The 19177-nt window shown below is 45.0% G+C and overlaps 1 protein-coding gene across 1 annotated transcript in view; it reads left to right on the top strand.

Moving 5' to 3' along the window:
* C4H4orf50 (chromosome 4 C4orf50 homolog) overlaps positions 1-19177 on the top strand; it is a 109967-nt gene that overhangs the window by 54334 nt on the left and 36456 nt on the right. The window contains exon 11 of the mRNA XM_039911941.1: positions 7381-7429. Within this exon, the coding sequence (XP_039767875.1) occupies positions 7381-7429 (49 nt within the window). The remainder of the gene's footprint in view (positions 1-7380; positions 7430-19177) is intronic.

Here is a 19177-nt window from a genome sequence, read left to right as displayed (position 1 = left end):
GGTCTGCCATTGATTTAGGAATAGGATGGGTGAAACTAAAATAATAATCTATGTGGTATTTGGAGAGCACTTATTATGTGTCAGGCACTATACTAAGCACTGGGGTAGATACAAGGTGATTGGGTTGAACTCAGTTCCTGTTCCACACTGGGCTCACAGTCTTAATCCCCATTTTATAGATGAGATAAGTGACTTGCCCGAGGTCTTACAGCAGAATAGTGGCAGAGCTGGAATTAGAACCCAAGTCCTTCTGACTCGCAGGCCCGTATTGTAAAATCCTGCTGCTTCACCAATATAGAATTTTTCAACACTATTTCCTCCCTTCTCTTCCCTTCCCTTTCCTTCCCTTCCTTTTTACATGCCTCCTACCTCCTGCAAATAAAACTCTACCCCTTTGCTCTTAAAAATAAGATCAGTGTGGTGAGAAACTACAGAGTAAGAGCAGTGGCAATCAATCAATCATATTTATTGAGGGCTTCCTGGGGGCAGAACACTGTACTAAGCACTTGGGTGTGTACAGTATAACAGAGTTGGTAGACACTTTCCCTACCCACAACAAGGTTGCACTGTAGAGGGGGAGACCGACATTAATATGAATAAATATAATGTGGCTATATACACTTGAATAAGTCCTGTGGGGCTGAGGGAGAGCGTGAAAAAGGGAAAAAATCCAAGTATTGCTTTACATTCTCCACCGAATTCACTCAATAATAATAATAATGTTGGTATTTTTTAAGTGCTTACTATATGCAGAGCACTGTTCTAAGTGCTGGGGGTGATACAGGGTAATCAGGTTGTCCCATGTGAGGCTCACAGTTAATCCCCATTTTACAGATGAGGTAAATGAGGCACAGAGAAGTGAAGTGACTTGCCCACAGTCACACAGCTGACAAGTGGCAGAGCCGGGAGTCAAACCCATGACCTCTGACTCCGAAGCCCAGGCTCTTTCCACTGAGTCACACTCACAGCATTATTTCCCTTCACCTGAGTTTTGAGAAGAAAATGTCAGATGATTTTTGTAGGCAATGAAAACGGCACTCACCAGGTTAGGAAGAGGAGTAGGGTCCGAAAGTCAGGGGTTGCAGACTGGTGGATGAATATGAGGTAGAAGGTGTGGGTGCAAAGTGGTTTCTGTAATTCACCGAGTGCCTGTTGTAGCTTGGGAGAATGCCATAGGAAAGTAAAAGTCTCTGTTTTAAGGGTCCTCTACCCCTTCTCTTCTTTCTCCTCGCCTTTCTCCTTTTTTTTCTTCTGCTCCCCTTCCTGCTATAATTATTTAATAATAATAATAATGTTGGTATTTGTTAAGCGCTTACTATGTGCCGAGCACTGTTCTAAGCGCTGGGGTAGACATAGGGGAATCAGGTTGTCCCACGTGGGGCTCACAGTCTTAACCCCCATTTTACAGATGAGGGAACTGAGGCACAGAGAAGTGAAGTGACTTGCCCACAGTCACACAGCTGACAAGTGGCAGAGCTGGGATTCGAACTCATGAGCCCTGACTCCAAAGCCCGTGCTCTTTCCACTGAGCCACGCTATTTCCACATGCAATTGTGCCTTTCCTGTTTGGAAGTTGCAAAATGGAGTTTCCTTAGTTCCAAGTTTTACATCATGAGGTAAAGGCCCATTAAAAAGACTCTTTTGATGCCACGCTAAGCCCCATGAAGAACAGGGACTGTGCCTGATCTTTTATTTCTACAGCTTTTCCAGCATTTAGTGCAGCATTGGGCACACAGTTTAATAAATACGCTCAATAAATAGAAGTGCTTAATAAGTGCTATGACCAGCTATTTAATAAATACCATAACTAGCCTGGTGAAACCCTATCAAAGCCATCTTCCTTCGGTCCTGAAAAGAAGAATCTTCACTGGATTAGATTTTAGCACACTAACCTTGAGGCGATGTCTAATATACGGCTGTTTTTTCTGAATTTTTCTTCTCCTGATGGATTTTCTGGCCGGAGTTCTCCAGTTATATTGGGAATTGGTTGGCCATCTTGATTTAAAGGGCAAAGATGGTACTTCATCTCGAAACACAAATAATGGAACTATCCAACGGGTGATGTATTACCCATTTAAGTCCATCATCATGATTCCTCTTTTTCTTCCTCGCTGGGAGGCCAAGGTAAAAATTGATGCAGAAGGAAAGGTCAACGGACCCTATAGTTACTGGAGAACACATTCCTGAAGGAAAATTCGGTTTGGTATTCTGCTGCGTGATAAAACAGTTGAGATCATTTCTGTTTAGAATGGAATTTTTGCTCTTTTAACTTCAGCTGTAGAGTGAGTATGCTCTTCCCCAGCAGGGCAGAAGGCAGGATTAATTAAGAAGCAGCGTGGCTTAGTGGAAAGAGCCCGGGTTTGGGAGTCAGAGGTCGTGAGTTCTAATCCCACTTTTCAGCTATGTGACTTTGGGCAAGTCACTTCACGTCTCTCTGCCTCAGTTCCCACATCTGTAAAATGGGGATTAAGTCTGTGCACCCCAAGTGGGACAACCTGATTACCTTGTATCTATCCCAGCACTTAGAACAGTGCTTGGCACATAGTAAGCACTTAACAAATACCATTATTATTATTATTATTATTGTTGGCTTATTATTATTATTGTTAGTAGTAGTACTATTATATTTGTTAAGCATTTACTATGTGTCAAGCACCGTTCTAAGCACTGGGATAGATACCAGTTAATTAAGTGGGATATAGTTCCTGCCCCATATGGGTCTCGCGGTCCAAGTAGCTAGTTTTGAATCTCCATTTTGCAAATGAGGAAACTGAGGTCCAGAGAAATGAAACGACTTGCTGAAGGCCATACAGAAGACAAGTGGAGGAGCCAGGACTAGAACCCAGGTCCTTCTGACTCCCAGGCCTGAGCTCTATCCCTTAGGCTAGGCTCCATCCTCATAATCAAACAGTGTTTAAGGGAAGACTCTACTCTTACACTAGTTTAATAAATGAGAAGCAGCATGGTCTAGTGGATAAAGCACAGGCCTGGGAGCTAGAGGACCTGGGTTTTAATCCTGGCTCCACCACTTGTCTGCTGGGTGACCTTGGGCAAGACACTTCACTTCTCTGGGCCTCAGTTTCCTCAATTGCAAAATGAGGATTCAGTGACTGTTCTCCCTCCTACTTAGACTAGAAGCCTCCCCTGGGACAGGGACCGTGCCTGGCCTTATTTTGCTTTATGCCGTGGAGTCGTCTCCCTCCCATAGCGACGCCACGGAAGTAATTCTCCCAGAACGTCCCGCTCTCCATCTGCAATTGTTATGGTAGTGGTTCCATAGAGTTTTCTTGGTAAAAATCCGACAGTGGTTTACCACAGCCTCGTTCCGCACAGTAAACTTGAGTTTCCGCCCTCGACTCTCTGCCCTGCCGCTGCTGCCCAGCATGGGTGAGTTTTGATTTGTAGCCGATGGCCTGCCCCTCGCTAGCCCCTGGCCAAGCTAGGAATGGAATGGACAGGCCTCTGCTTCACTCTCCCTTCTATAGCCGAGACTGGTAGAGGACTGGAAACTTTCCAGGTGTGATCCTGAGAGGGGGTATCTGGCCTGATTAACTTATATCTACCCCAGGCCTTAGAACAGTGCTTGACACATAAACACCCTAAAAAAGGAGTTCAGCCTCCTATAATAAGAGATGTTAGCATAGCTTAAAGGAAAGAACATGGGCCTAGACGTCAGAAGACCTGAGTTCTAATCCTAGCTCCACCACCTGCCTGCTGTGTGACTTTGGGCAAGTCATTTCACTCATCTTTGCTTCCATTCCTCAGCTGTAAAATGAATATTCAATTGCTGTGCTTGCTCCTACTTAGACGGGGTGCCCCATGTGGGACATGGACTGTGTCCAATCCCACCTCCGCCACTTGTCTGCCCTGTGATTTGGGGCAAGTCACTTCACTTCTCTGGACTTCACTTACCTCATCTGTAAATTGGGGATTGAGACTTTGAGCCCCACGTGGGGCGGGGAGTGTGTCCAACTCGATTTGCTTTTATCCACCTCAGGGCTTAATACGGTGCCTGGCACATAGTAAGCTCTTAACAAATACCACAGTTATTATTATCATCCTGTACCTATACTGGTGCTTAGTACAGTGCTTAGCAAATAATAAGCACTTAAATATCACAATTAATATTCGTGGCTCAGTGGAAAGAGCACAGGCTTGGGAGTCAGAGGTCATGGGTTAGAATCCCGACTCTGCCACTTATCAGCTATGTGACTGTGGGCAAGATACTTAACTTCTCTGTGCCTCAGTTACTTCATCGGTAAAATGGGGATGAAGACTCTGAGCCTCACGTGGGACAACCTGATTACCCTGTATCTACCCCAGCGTTTAGAACAGTGCTCTGCACATAGTAAGTGCTTAACTAATACCAACATTATTTTATTATTATTAAATATTTGCTTTTCACTCCTTCAGACAATAATCCTTATTATCTGAGAAGCATCATGGCCTAGTGGATAAAGCAAAGATGTGGGATTCAGAAGGACCTGGGTTTAATCCCAGCCCTGCCATTTATCTGTAAAGCTCATAAAAGGCAGGTAACATGTCTGCTAAATCTACTGTATTGGACTCTCCAAAGCACTTAGTACAGTGCTCTGCACATAGTGCTCAATAAGTACCATTTTTTGATTAATGTCTGAACTTGGAAAAGTCACATGACTTCTCTGTGTCTCAGTTACCTCATCTATAAAATGTGGATTAAGCCCGTGAGCCCCTCGTGGGATAGGGACTGTGCCTGACCTGATTAATTTGTACCTACCCCAGTGCTTAGAACAGTTCTTGACACATAGTCAGTGCTTATCAAATACCACTGGATTGTGTCCAACTTGACCAACTTGATTTGCTTGTATCCACCCCAGCACTTAGTACGGTGCCCGGAACATAGTAAGCGCTTGACAGATACCACAATTATTACTACCATTAAAAAAATAGATATTGGCAAAGCAAGTTCTACAGCCTGTCCCTGCTATTTCTCCGATGTCCACTAGAGAGAGGTCATTTCCAAGTTAATATGGTGAGTCCCAGCTGTCCCCGTTGATTCTGCAATTCATTCAGTCATATTTATTGAGTATTTACTGTGTGTAAAGCACTGTACTAAGCACTTGGGAGAGTACAGTACAACAATAAACACATTCCCTGCCCAAAACGAGTTTACTGGTTTGGGGCCTTGTGGACCTAAGCATCTTTAAGGGCCCCCTCCCCAAATTCCCACCTTGGATTCAAGTATCTAACCTGTGAACTGAGGTGTTTCATTCCCTGCCGGCCCAAGTGGCTTGTCTGGTGCAGAAATGTCACGATAAACTCCTTGTGGGCAGGGATTATGGCTGCTGACTCTATTTTGCACTTTCCCAAACACGTAGAACAGTGTTCTGTACCCAGTATATGATCAATAAGTCTGCACCCAGTATATGATCAATAAGTATCCTTAGTTAACCAGCAGGCACGATAGCTTCACGGACAAGGCTTTATGAATCGCCCTCTCTCAGCCAAGGCCAGTGATTTGGTGAACAATGAATGATATTTGTACCTCCTCGTCTTCCTGTAACCAAGAGATCAACAGAACCAAAGAAATCTGTGCTTGTCTGCCTTAGAGTGTGGGATTTAGAGTGATTGATTTAAACTGAGCTCTCTCATTCAACCCACATATTCAGTCTGTCACTAAATCCTGTCAGTTCAAGCTTCACAACATTGCTCAAATCCACCCTCTCCTCTCCATGCAAACTGCCACCACGTTCATTCAAGCACTTCTCCTATCCTGTTTTGACTACCGCATCAGCCTCCTTGCTGACGTCCCTACCTCCTGCCTCTCCCCACTCCAGTCTGTACTTCACTCTGCTGTATAGATCATTTTGCTACAAAACTGTTACGTCCATGTTTCCTCTCTCCTCAAGAACTTCCAGAGGTTGCCCATCCACCTTTGCATCAACAGAATCTCCTTATCATCAGCTTTAAAGCACTCAGTCACTTTGCCCTCTCCTACCTTACCTCTCTGATTTCCTACTACAACCTAGTCCCGCACCCTTCATTCCACTAACGCCAACCTACTCACTGTACCTCGACCTCATCTCTCTCACCTCTGACCCCTCAACTACATCCTGCCTCAGGATAGATAACTCCCTCCTCTTGCAAAATATCCCCTTGATAAAACTTTGGTTTTGGTTTTCCTTCTCCATCCCTAAATATGCCTCCAAATCCGCCCATATGTGTTGGTACCAGGGACCAGATAATTACCTCCCTCTTGCCCCTTCTTATCGTGATATGAAGCCCCCAACCAGAGTATTAGAATGTGAGTTTTCTATAATACCAATTTATTCAGGAAGGCCTCTCAACTTGGAGGACTGAGGAGTAATTGTCTGTGAGATTTAAGGAGGGAGGGCGCTCCAGACCAGAGGCAGGACGTGGGTGAGGGGTCGGTGGTGAAACAGGAGAGATGGAGGCCTAGTGAGGAGGTTAGCGGCACCAGAGGAGAGGAGTGTGTGGACTGGGTTGTAGAAGGAGAGTAGTGAGGTGAGGTAGGAGGGGGCAAAGTGGTGGATGGGTTGAAAGCCAATGGTGAGGAGTTTTTGTTTGATGCTGAGGTGGATGGGATACCCCTGGAGTTTTTTGAGGAGGACTTCAATGTTTATTGTAGAAAAATGATCCGGGCAGCAGAATGAAGTCTGGACTAGAATGGGGAAGAGACAGGAGACTGGGAGGTCAGCAAGGAGGCCGATACTATAATCCAGACGAGATAGGATGAGTGATTGGATAAGTGTGTTAGCAGTGTGGATGGAGAGGATAGGGCACATTTTAGTGATGTAGTAAATGCTTAACAAATGCTATCATCATCATCATCATCATCTACCTACAGTAACTATTGAATAACTGTTTCTAGAATTTCTAGGATTTTGGATGAAAGACATTCCCAGAAGTGTGGCCAAGTGGAAAGAGTCTGGGCCTGGAAGTCAGAAGACCTGTGTTCTAATCCTGTCTCTGCCAATTGCTTGCTGTTTGACCTTGGACAAGTCACTTCTCTGTGCCTCAGTTTCCTCAACTGTAAAGTGGGGAATAAAATACCTGTTGTCTCGCTCCTAGATTGTGATTCCCATTCAGGCAACGTGTAGGGAATGGTGTATGTGTGTGTGTGTGTCTACACAACAGAAGTGAAGTGATTGCAATTATTAGTCCAGAGCTAGCTACTGTGGTCAAACAGCTCAAAGTTTAGATCCCTTCCTAGTAGACCTGAGCATTGCCTGCCCCTTAAGGATACAGTGTTCTGCACACAGTGAGCACTCAGTAAATATGATTGAATGAATTATATCCTGGCAAGTAGCAGATCTTCCATTTCCCTTGGGGACTGGGGTAATTTTCCCCAAACATCTGACAAAATGTTCTTTCTTCCAGACGGCTTGCCAAGCAGACTTCGAATGTGAGAAGACACTGCGTTTAAGAGGTTAGTGAAGGCATCCAGTAAATCGTGGAGTGTGTTCTTAGAAAAACTCAATATTGTTGGATTTAAAGAAGGTCTCGGGGAGAAATCAGCCAGTAATAATAATAATAATGTTGGTATCTGTTAAGCGCTTACTATGTGCAGAGCACTATTCTAAGCGCTGGGGTAGACACAGGGGAATCAGGTTGTCCCACGTGGGGCTCACAGTCTTAATCCCCATTTTACAGATGAGGTAACTGAGGCACAGAGAAGTTAAGTGACTTGCCCACAGTCACACAGCTGACAAGTGGCCGAGCCAGGATTTGAACCCATGACCTCTGACTCCAAAGCCCGTGCTCTTTCCACTGAGCCACGCAGTAGCCTTTATTGAGCGTGTGCAGAACACTGAACTAAGGGCTTGTAAGAAGACAACAGGATTGGGCCCTCAAGGAGAGACAGTCAAAAGAGGTAGGAGGGTGGAATGTGGGTGCCAAAGTGGTAGCTGTCCAAAAATGCTGCAGTGCCAGTTGAGAGAGGAGATATCAGGTGGGGAGATGGGACCTTAATCAGGGAAGACCTCCAGGAGGAGATGACCTCGAGAAGAAGAAAGTTTTCATGTATGTTTAACTATGACTTGACAGGGCTCCCAGAACTCTGTGGAAATGTGGAATTGCTGAAGGTCTTTGGAGGTGGGGAGGACTCTGGTCCGGCAGATGCGAAGGGGGAAGGCTCTCAGGAAAGGAGGGGGAGTTGAACCAGGAGCACCGAACGGAGAGAGGAGAAAGGGGCACAGTGAGTGTAAGCTTCAGAGGAGAGAGGATTTTGAGGTGGGGTGTCATGGGAGAGGAGTTCCTCAGTTTTCCCTTCTGTAAAATGGGGATAAAAATACCTGCCTTATCTCCCCGCCTCATAGTGTTGTTGTGCGGGCTGAAATGAACTAATTAATGTGAGACCGCTTTGGTAATAAAAGTGCTACATAATACTATGAGAAGGAGCACGGCTTAGTGGTTAGAACATGGGCCGGTGAGTCAGAAGGACCTACGTTCTAATCCCAGCTTCTCCACTTGTCTGCTGTGTGACCTTGGGTAAGTCACTTCACTTCTCTGGCCCTCAGTTACCTCATCTGTAAAATGGGGAGTAAGCGTGTGAGCCCTATGTGGGACAGGGATGTGTCCAACCTGATTAACTTGTATCTACCCTTGCTCTTAGAACAGTGTTTGGCACATTGTATGTACTTAAGAAGTACCATTATTATTATCGTAAGGAGCGGGGAAAGCTGATGGACTGCTTTAAAGTTGGTGGTGCGGAGTTTCTGCTGGATGCCAAGGGGGAAGGGCAACCGTCGGAAGTTTTTGAGGAGTGGGAAGATGTGCACAGAGCGATGTTTTAAAAAAAGTAATATGGGTAGGATAGTGAAGCAGGAACTGGAGAGGGGAGAAATGGGAGTCAGGGAGATCTGCCAGGAGGCTGATGCAGTGGTTGAGTCTTAACGTATCAGGTGCTTGCACCCACGGGGTAGCACTTTAAATGGAGAGGAAGGGTTAGACTGTTCTGTTCTAAGAGCAAGGGTAGATACAAGTTAATCAGGTTGGACACATCCCTGTCCCACAAAGGGCTCACATGCTTACTCCCCATTTTACAGATGTTGTAACTGAGGGCCAGAGAAGTGAAGTGACTTACCCAAGGTCACACAGCAGACAAGTGGAGAAGCTGGGTTTAGAACCTAGGTCCTTCTGACTCACCGGCCCATGTTCTAACCACTAAGCCGTGCTGCTTCTGCAGATGCTTTGGAGCTAGAACTGACAGGATTTGATGACTGCTGAACATGTGGATTGAATCAGAGGGAGGAATCAAGGATAAGGCCAAGGTTTTGGATTTGTGAGAGAGGGAAGGTGGTGGCGTTCACTGACTGAATGTGTGCGTTGAGTGAGAGAGACTAATTCATTAACTCATTCATTCAATCATATTTACTGAACACTTAACTGTGTGCAGAGCACTGTACTAAATGCTAGGGAGAGTACAATATAAAATGAAAACATTCCCTGCCCATGATGAGCTTACAGTCTAGAGGCAGGTAGACAGACGTGCAGATAAATAAATTACTGATATGGATGTAAGTGCTGTGGGGCTGGGAGGGAGTGAAAGTTCTCACTCTAGGCGTCAAGGCTGTCCATCACCTTGCCCTTTCCTACCTCTCCTCCCTTCTATCTTTCTACTGCCCACCCCGCACGCTCCGCTCCTCTGCCGCCCACCTCCTCACCCTCCCCCGTTCTCGCCCGTCCCGCCGTCGACCCCTGGGCCACGTCCTCCCACGGTCCTGGAACGCCCTCCCTCCTCACCTCCACCAAACCATTCTCTTCCCCTCTTCAAATCCCTACTTAAAGCTCACCTCCTCCAAGAGGCCTTCCCACACTGAGCTCCCCTTTTCCCTATGCTCCCTCTACCCCCACCTTCACCTCTCGGCAGCTAAACCCTCTTCTCCCCCCTCTCAAACCCTCTTCTCCCCCCTCTCTCTCTGCTCCTCCCCCTCTCCCATCCCCTCCCCTCAGCACTGTACTCGTCCGCTCAACTGGATGTATCTTCATCACCCTATTTATTTTGTTAATGAGATGTACATCACCTTGATTCTATTTATTTGCTACTGTTTCAATGAGATGTTCTTCCCCTCGATTCTATTTATTGCCATCGTTCTCGTCTGCCCGTCTCCCCCGATGAGACCGTAAGCCCGTCAGAGGGCGGGGACCGTCTCTATCTGGTACCGATTTGTCCATTCCAAGCGCTTAGTCCAGTGCTCTGCACATAGTAAGCGCTCAATAAATACTATTGAATGAATGAATGAATAATGCCAAGGTTTTAGGCTTGTGAGACAGGGAGGGTGGTGGTAGTGTCCACAGTGATGGCAAAAGGCAAATAGAGAGGGTCAGGGTTAGAGAAGCTAAGCCGGCAAGTAGAATGAAAGAGTGTACACCGAGCAGCAAACTGGGCGAGGGGGACTTTGATATGTGTCAGACTTTGGCACAGATTTCTTTGTTTTTCTTACGCTGAGAAAGAAAACCTTGAGAAGAAGAAAGTTTTCACGTATGTTTAACTATGACTTGTCAGGGCTCCCAGAATTCTGGGGAAATGTGGGTGGCGCGACGATTTCTAGGGTGCGATCACACATCCCTAGGCGTCAGAATTTCCAGCAGGTGCCGGGTACGGTCTGCCCGTCTCACAGCTCGGGACGTGGATGAGAAACAAAGTCAGTCAGTCGGTCAATCGTATTTACTGAGCGCTTACTGTGTGCAGATCACTTTATTAAGCACTTGGGAGAAAACAGTGTAACAATAAAGAGACATGCACTCGATACATGCGATTGAATAAACAAAAAACAATAACATTTGCTCACAACGAGCTTACAGTCTGGAGGAGGAGATAGAAATTATTCATTCTTTAATCGTATTTTTTGAGCACTTGCTGTGTGCAGAGCAGTGTACTGAGCGCTTGGGAGAGTATGATAGAACAATAAACAGACATTTCTTTCCCACAGTGAGTTTACAGTCTGGAGAGGGAGGCAGACATTAATATAAATAAATGACAGATATGGACGTAAGTGCTTTAGGACTGGTGGAGATGTGAATAAGGGAACAAGTCAGGGTGATGCGGAAGGGAGTGGGAGAAAGCAAGGAAATTAAGATTTGAAAAAGTGAAGATGGAGGTGATGAGAGCCCAGGGGCCCCACGAGACCCCCACTCTGATATGGGTGAATCGGCTGAAGGACTGTGGGAAAGGCTTTTGGGTCATAGAAGCAGCATGGCTTAGTGGCAAGAGCACGGGCTTGAGAGTGTGAGGTCATGGGTTCTAATCCCGGATCTGCCACTCATCAGCTATGTAACTTTGGAGACGTCATTTAACTTCTCTGGGCCTCCATTACCTCATCTGTAAAATGGGGATTAAGACTGTAAGCCCCACGTGGGGCAACCTGATTACCCTGTATCTACCCCAGTGCTTAGAACAGTGCTTGGCACATAGTAAGCGCTTAATAAATGCCAACATCATCATTATTATTATTAACCCAGCTCACACTCTCCGCCCCTCTGACCACCACCCAATCACTGTGAATCCATCTTGTCTCTCTCACCATCAACCCCTAGTTCATGTCCTCCCTCTAAACTGCCCCTTCTAGAGTCTAAGCTAACTGGGGCAGGGAATGTGACTGTTTATTGTTCTAGCGTACTCTCCCAAGCGCATAGTACAGTGCTCTGCACACAGTAAGCACTCAATAAATACTATTGACTGACTGACATCGTCCCTCTTGTCCGGGTTGCCCTCCCCTTTCATATTCAGCAGACCACCTTTCTTCCAATCTTCAAAGCCCTACTAAATTGCACCTCCTCCAGGACGCCTTCCTAATTAATAATAATAATAATGGTATTTGTTATGTGCTTACTATGTGCCAAGCACTGTTCTAAGACCTGGGATAGATGAAAGGTAATCAGATTGCCCCACATGAGGCTCACACTCTTAATCCCCATTTTTTACAGATGAGGTAACTGAGGCACAGAGAACTTACCAAGGTCACACGGAAGACATGTGGCGGAGCCAGGATTAGAACCTATGTCTTCTGATTCCCAAGCCCAGGCTCTTTCCACTAAGCCATGCTGCTTCACCCCATCCCCATTGGAACACCTGTGCACTTGAGTCTGTACCCTTCAAACACATAGGTAAACACCTGTCCCTTTACCCGCACAGCCCCTCTCTATATGTCCTTAAACAACAAATTCATTCATTAAATCATATTTATTGAGTGCTTATTGTGTATAAATAACTGTACTAAGTGCTTAGGAGAGTACAATAAAACAACAAATAGAGACATTCCTGCCCACAACGAGCTCACAGTCTAGATGTTTCCCTTATTATTAAGCGCCATCGATTCCTTTCCGAATCATAGCGACTCCATGGATATAGTTTCTCCAGAACGTCCCGTCCTCTGCCCTAACTCGCAACCTTTCTAACGGTTTTTCCGTTATCGTTGTTATGGTCTCTGACCATCTAGCTGCTGGTCTGCCGCTTCCTCGTTTTCCCTGGACTTTTCCTTAAAACTAGTTCCCCTTACCTGTAACATTTTATAGTCTGTTTCTTTCACTAGATTATAAGTTCCTTTAGGGTAGGAAACATGGCGACTTGCTCCATCGTATTCTCCCAAGTGCTTGGCACAATGGTCAATAAGGGCTCAATAAGGGTTCAATATAGGAAGGGTTCAATAAGTACCACTGATGGATTAACATCTCCCTATCTTTTGCTGCAAGTCAACCTCCTCCCCACCAGAGGGAAGTCCTGTAAAGAAGGTTCTAAAAGTCAAACTCCAGCTCATGATCTCAGAGATGAGCTTAATAAACCCTCTCCGCACCAGCCCTGACCGCGACGTTCAGTACAATGCAACAATAATAACAGTGTTAAGTACTTAACAGTGTTAAGTACTCTGCTCCTCCACCTCTCCCTTCCCATCCCCACAGCACTGTACTCGTCCGCTCAACTGTATATATTTTCGTTACCCTATTTATTTTGTTAATGAATTGTACATCGCCTTGATTCTATTTAGTTGCCATTGTCTTTACGAGATGTTCTTCCCCTTGACTCTGTTGATTGCCATTGTTCTCGTCTGTCCGTCTCCCCCGATTAGACCGTAAGCCCGTCAAACGGCAGGGACTGTATCTGTTGCCGACTTGTTCATCCCAAGCGCTTAGTACAGTGCTCTGCACATAGTAAGCGCTCAATAAATACTATTGAATGAATGAATGTACTTACTAAGTTCCGGGTACTCTACTAAGCACTGGGGTAGATACGAGCTAATCAGGTTGGACTCAGTCCTCGTTCCCCATGAGGGTCACAGTCTAAATCCACATTTTACAGATGAGAGAACTGAAGCACAGAGAAGTGAAGTGACTCTGCTAAGGTCACACAGCAGACAAGTGGTGAAGCCTGGATTAGAACACAGGTCCTTCTGACTCCCAGGCCCGTGTTCTCCCCGCTAGGCCATGCTGCTTCTCTAAGAATAGCAATGTGGTAACTGTCAATCTTGCTTTTCCAAACAGTTTGAGAGGTGACAACCAGAGATGACGTGTGAATGCTCATTCAGTCAATCAATGGCATTTATTGAATGTCCGCTATGTGCAGAGCACTGACCTAATCCCTTGGGAGCATGTAGTGGAAATTAGCATATGTGATACTTGAGAATCAGTGTGGCTTAGTGGCAAGAGCATGGGCTTAGGATTCAGAGGTCCTGTGTTCTAATCTGGCTCCACCACTTATCAGTTGTGTGACTTCGGGCCAGTCACCTAACTTCTCTCTGCCTCAGTTAACTCATCTGTAAAATGGGGATGAAGGCTGTGAGCCCCTCGAAGAACAACCTGATTACCTTGTATCTACCCCAGAACTTAGAATAGTGCTTGGCATATAGGAAGTGCTTAACAAATACCATCATTATTATTATTATACTTCACCTCATGTTACCTCCAATCTACCAAATTCAATCAGTCTTATTTATCGAGTGCTTACTGTGTGCAGAGCACTGAACTAAGCACTTAGGAGAGTATAACATAACAGTAGACACTTTTCCTGCCCTCAGCGAGCTTATAGTGACCCAGGATTCTTCAGTTCCAGCTTGCTCTGTTCATCCTCATGCACATGGACATGACCTCAGTGCAGCCCCTGTTCCTTTCTGCTGCTGACTTCATAATCGTATTAAGCATTTGTTCACCAAATTGTATTTATTGAGCACTTACTATTTGCAGAGCACTGTACTAAGCACTTGGGAAATTACAATAGACACATTCCCTGCCCACAGTGAGCTTACAGTCTAAAGGGGAAGACAGACATTGATATAAATGAATAAATGAGAGATATGTACATAAGTGCAGAGGGGCTGGGAGGGCGAATGAATAAAAGGAGCAAGTCAGGGCAACAAAAAAGAAAGTGGAAGAAGAGGAAATGGGAGCTTAGTCAGGGAAGGCCTCTTGGAGGAAATGTGCCTTCAATGAGATTTTGAAGAGAGGGAGAGTCATCATCTGAAGGATTTGAGGAGGAAGGGCATTCCAGGCTAGAGGGAGGATGTTGGTGAGGAGTCGGCGATGAGATAGACAAGAATGAGATACAATGAGAAGGTTAGTATTAGAGGAGTGAAGTGTGTGAGCTGGGTGGTAGTAAGGCGGTAGTAAGAGAGCAGTGAGGTAGGAGAGGGCAAGGTGATTGACTGCTTTAAAACCAATCATGAGGACTTTTTGTTTGATGTGGAGGTGGAGGGGAAACCACTGAAGTTTTTTGAGGAGTGGGGAAACATGGCCTCAACACTTTTGTAAAAATGATCCGGACAGCAGAGTGAAGTTTGGACTGGACTAGGAAGAGTCAGGGAGGTCAACAAGGAGGCTGATACAAAATTCAAGCTGTGTGAGGATAAGTGATTGTATTAGCGTGGTGGCAGTTCAGATGGAGGTGAAAGAGCGGATTTTAACCGTGTCGCGAACGTGGAACCGACAGGATACTGTGATGGAATGAATGTGTGACTTGAAAGAGAGAGTCAAGGATCACATCGAGGTAATGGGCCTGTGAGTCAGGAGGGATGGTGGTGCTGTCTACGGTGATGGTAAAGTCAGGGAGAGGACAGGGTTTGGGTGGGAAGATAAGGAACTCAGTTTTAGACATGTGGAGTTTTAGTTGGTGAGCAGACATCCAGGTGGAGACGTCCTGGAGGCAGGAGGAAATGCGAGACTGTAGCGCCAAGCAGCAGGGTGAAATATGGCCCGGAGTGGGAGAGACAGGAGACTGGAAGGTCGCCAAGGAGACTGATACAGTAATCAAGGTGGGATAGGCTGAGTGATTGGATTAATGTGATAGCGGTTTGGATGGAGAGGAAAAGGCAGATTTTAGTGATGTTGCCAAGGTGGAAAGGACAGGATTTAGTGATGGGTTGAATGATAGAAAGAAGAAGTGGGTTTTATAATTTTTTTGTCTCACAGAACATTCCTAGAAAATGTTACTGTACCGGAAGCCTATCTACACGGTCTTTGCGCTTTTCCGATTTTTCAGTGATATTTATTAAGCGAGCCAAGCTCTGGTGTAGGTTCAAGATAATCAGATTGAACCCAGTCCCTACTTCATGAAAAATCTGCAGATTTTGCAGGTGAAAAAACTAAAACCCAAGGAGATTTAAATGACTTCTCCAAGGTCACCCAGCGGGCAGGTGGCAGAGCGGGGACTAGAACCCCGATCTCCAGCCTCCCAGGCTGATGCCCTTTTCCCTGGGTCATGTTCCCTCTCGTTCAGATGGATGATGACGTCTAGATTAACCGATGGCAGGCGTCATTCTGAATGTATGGGAGAACAAAAGCTCTGAATCAATTCATCATGGTCTCTCTGACTATTCAGTGGCGCTTGCTCTATTTGAAAGTCCCGGCACACACTCCTTTTAAATCAGCTCTGTCTTCTCTTCTCTGTTCAGCTGGTTGATTTTGTTCACTGTTTGAATTCTCGAACCCAGAACTTTAAATTGCAGAATTCACCACTATATCCTGGCTCTGCCACCTGTTAGCTGTATGACTGTGGGCAAGTCACTTAACTTCTCTGTGCCTCAGTTACCTCATCTGTAAATTGGGGATTAAGATTGTGAGCCTCACGTGGGACAACCTGATTACCCTGTATCTACCCCAGTGCTTAGAACAGTGCTCTGTACATAGTAAGTACTTAACAAATACCAACATTATTATTATGATAATCAAAATGAGGAAGGACAATTGGAAGGTTCTGGGAGACAGTTATAAAATCATTATTTACCTGTACTAAGATAAATTCAGGCTCTAAGAGAGATTTCTTCAGTCTATGACTTTCAGGGCAGCTTTATAATTCTGAAAAAGCATCCTCTAAGTTAATGCTTAGGTAACAAAATGCCTAAAGAATTCTTATCCTATTTGAAATCTAGTAATATCTGGTACTAGATCAACCTCCGCAAGAAACAAAAACTTCTCACTCTAGGCTTAAGGCTCTCCATCACCTTGTCCCCTCCTACCTCTCCTCCTTTCTCTCTTTCTACTGTCCTCCCCGCAGGCTCCACTCCTCTGCCGCCCACCTCCTCACTGTCCCCGGTTCTCGGCTATCCCGCCATCGACCCCTGGCCCACGTCCTCCTGCTGTCCTGGAATGCCCTCCCTCCTCACCTCCGCCAAACCAACTCTCTTCCCCTCTTCAAAGCCCTACTGAGAGCTCACCTCCCCCAGGAGGCCTTCCCAGAATGAGCTTCCTCTTTTCCCTCTGCTCCCTCTCTGCCCCCCCTTCACCTCCCCTCAGCTAAGCCCCCTTTTCCCCCTCTTTCCCTCTGCTCCTCCCCCTCTCCCTTCCCCTCCCCTCAGCACTCTGCCTGTCCGCTCATTTGTATATATTTTTATTACCCTATTTATTTTGTTAATGAGATGTATATACCTTTGATTCTATTTATTGCTATTGTTTTTGTCCCTCTGTCTCCCCGGAATAGACTCTGAGCCCATCAGTGGGCAGGGATTGTCTCTATCTGTTGCCGAATTGTACATTCTAAGCGCTTAGTACAGTGCTCTGCACATAGTAAGCGCTCGATAAATACTATTGAATGAATGAATGGTACATTAAGGACTTACTCTGTGTGAAACCCAAGGTAACTGCAGACAGAGCAGATCAGATATAGTTCCTTGTCTCTTTTGGAGTCAGTCAATTGTATTTATTGAGCTCTTACTGTGTGCAGAACACTGTACTAAGCATTTGAGAGAGCACTACTGTAAACAGACACATTCCCTGACTACAAGGAGCTTACAGTCTTACAGGAGCTGGAGGTTTGTAAGAGAGAGATGGATAAAGACAGTGGGAACAGCAGGAAATGCGTGTGATCATTTTTGTCTCCTAATTTTTAAGAATCCCCTCTCCACAGTAATCAATCAACTTGATAAATCTTTCATTCAAAGCATCTGACCAGCTGATGGCAATTACCACGGATAAATCATTCTGAACTTCCTAAAGTGAATACTATATTCAGAGAACGTTTGAAATCCCATTAAATGTATTTTTCAAGTTCATCAATCATATTTATTGAGCGCTTACTTTTTGCAAAGCACTGTACCAACCACTTGGGAGAATCCAATATAACAACAAACACATTCCCTGCCAGTCTAGAGAGGTAGAGTGTATGCACCTTCCCAATTAGGCCTGTTGTGATGAATATCTAGAGCTTAGCTAAAATGAAATGTGATGATTTAAGCAAATTGTATGTGATTATATTTATATGAATATATAGTATATATAGTGAAGCAGTGTGGCCCAGTGGATGCAGAATGGGCCTGGAAGTCAGAACGACCTGGATTCTAATCCCAGCTCCACCACATACCTGGACAAATCACTTAACTTCTCTGTGCCTCAGTTCCCTCATCTGTAAAATGAGGATTAAGACTATGTGCCCTACTTGGGACAGGGACTGTGTCCAACCTAATTATGTTGTATCTATCCCAGCACTTTATACAGTACCTGGAACATAGTAAACACTTAACAAATACCACAATTATCATAATTATTTATTATATATATGTAATTACACCTATAACTGGGGCAGAAATATTGAAACTAGATGAAATGGTCTTGTGTTGGGGAATTTGGAATACCATATTCTATAATTCTATTTATCTATTCTGATGCTATTGATGCCTACTTGTTTTGATGTCTGTCTCCCCCTTCTAGACTGTGAGTTATCTCTCTCCGTTGACGAACTGTACTTTCCAAGCGTTTAGTACAGTGGTCTGCCCACAGTAAGCTCTCAATAAATACGATTGATTTGAATGAATGAGTGAATGAATATTCTTGCTCTAAAGAGAATTTTTCTGAATATTTTGTAATGCTGATAGCTATGGTATTTAAGTGATTACTTCGTGCCAAACATTTTACTAAGTGCTGGGGACGGTTCAGGTTAATCAGGTTGGACACAAGTCCTGTCCCACTATTTATCTGTTTTGATGGTATTGATGCCTGTCTGTTTGTTTAGTTGTCTGTCTCCCCCTTCTAGACTGTGAGCCCGTTGTTGGGTAGGAATTGTCTCTATCTCTTGCTGAATTGCACTTTCCAAGTGCTTAATAGAGTGCTCTGCACACAATAAGCGCTCAAAATATACGATTGAATGAATGAATAAAGGGACACACAGCACATAGTGATACTTTGGGAAATAGCGTGGCCTAGTGAAAGAGCACGGACCTGGGAATCAGAGGACGTGGGTTCTGATCCCGGCTCCAGCCCTTGTCTGCTGTGGGACCTTGGGCAAATCACTTCACTTCTATGTGCCTCAGTTACCTCATCTGTAAAATGAGGATTAAACCTGTGAGCCCCATGTGGGACAGGGACTGAGTCCAACCTGGTTATCCTGAATCTATCCCAGCACTTAGAACGATGTTTGACACATAGTAAGCACTTAACAAATACCACGATTATTATTATTATCCTTATCATTAATAACAAATGAGAGAAAAAAAATAAGAACCATCCTTGAACTTCAGAAAATAGATCAAAGATAGACTGCAAGCTGGTTGAGGGCAGAGAATGTGTCTGTTTATTGTTCATTCATTCAGTCATTCAATCATACTTATTTAGTACTTACTGTTTGCAGAGCGCTGTACTAAGCACTTGGGAAAGTACAATACATTGATAAACAATGAAAATTTCTGTCCACAGTGAATTCACAGTGTAGATGTCAGGGAGAAAGATGTCAAAACAAGGAATAAAATTATAGGTATAT

This window comes from Ornithorhynchus anatinus, chromosome 4 (assembly GCF_004115215.2).
Source record: "Ornithorhynchus anatinus isolate Pmale09 chromosome 4, mOrnAna1.pri.v4, whole genome shotgun sequence".
In the NCBI taxonomy this organism is placed as follows: Eukaryota; Metazoa; Chordata; class Mammalia; order Monotremata; family Ornithorhynchidae; genus Ornithorhynchus; species Ornithorhynchus anatinus.
This window is presented reverse-complemented; position numbering and strand designations above follow the sequence as displayed.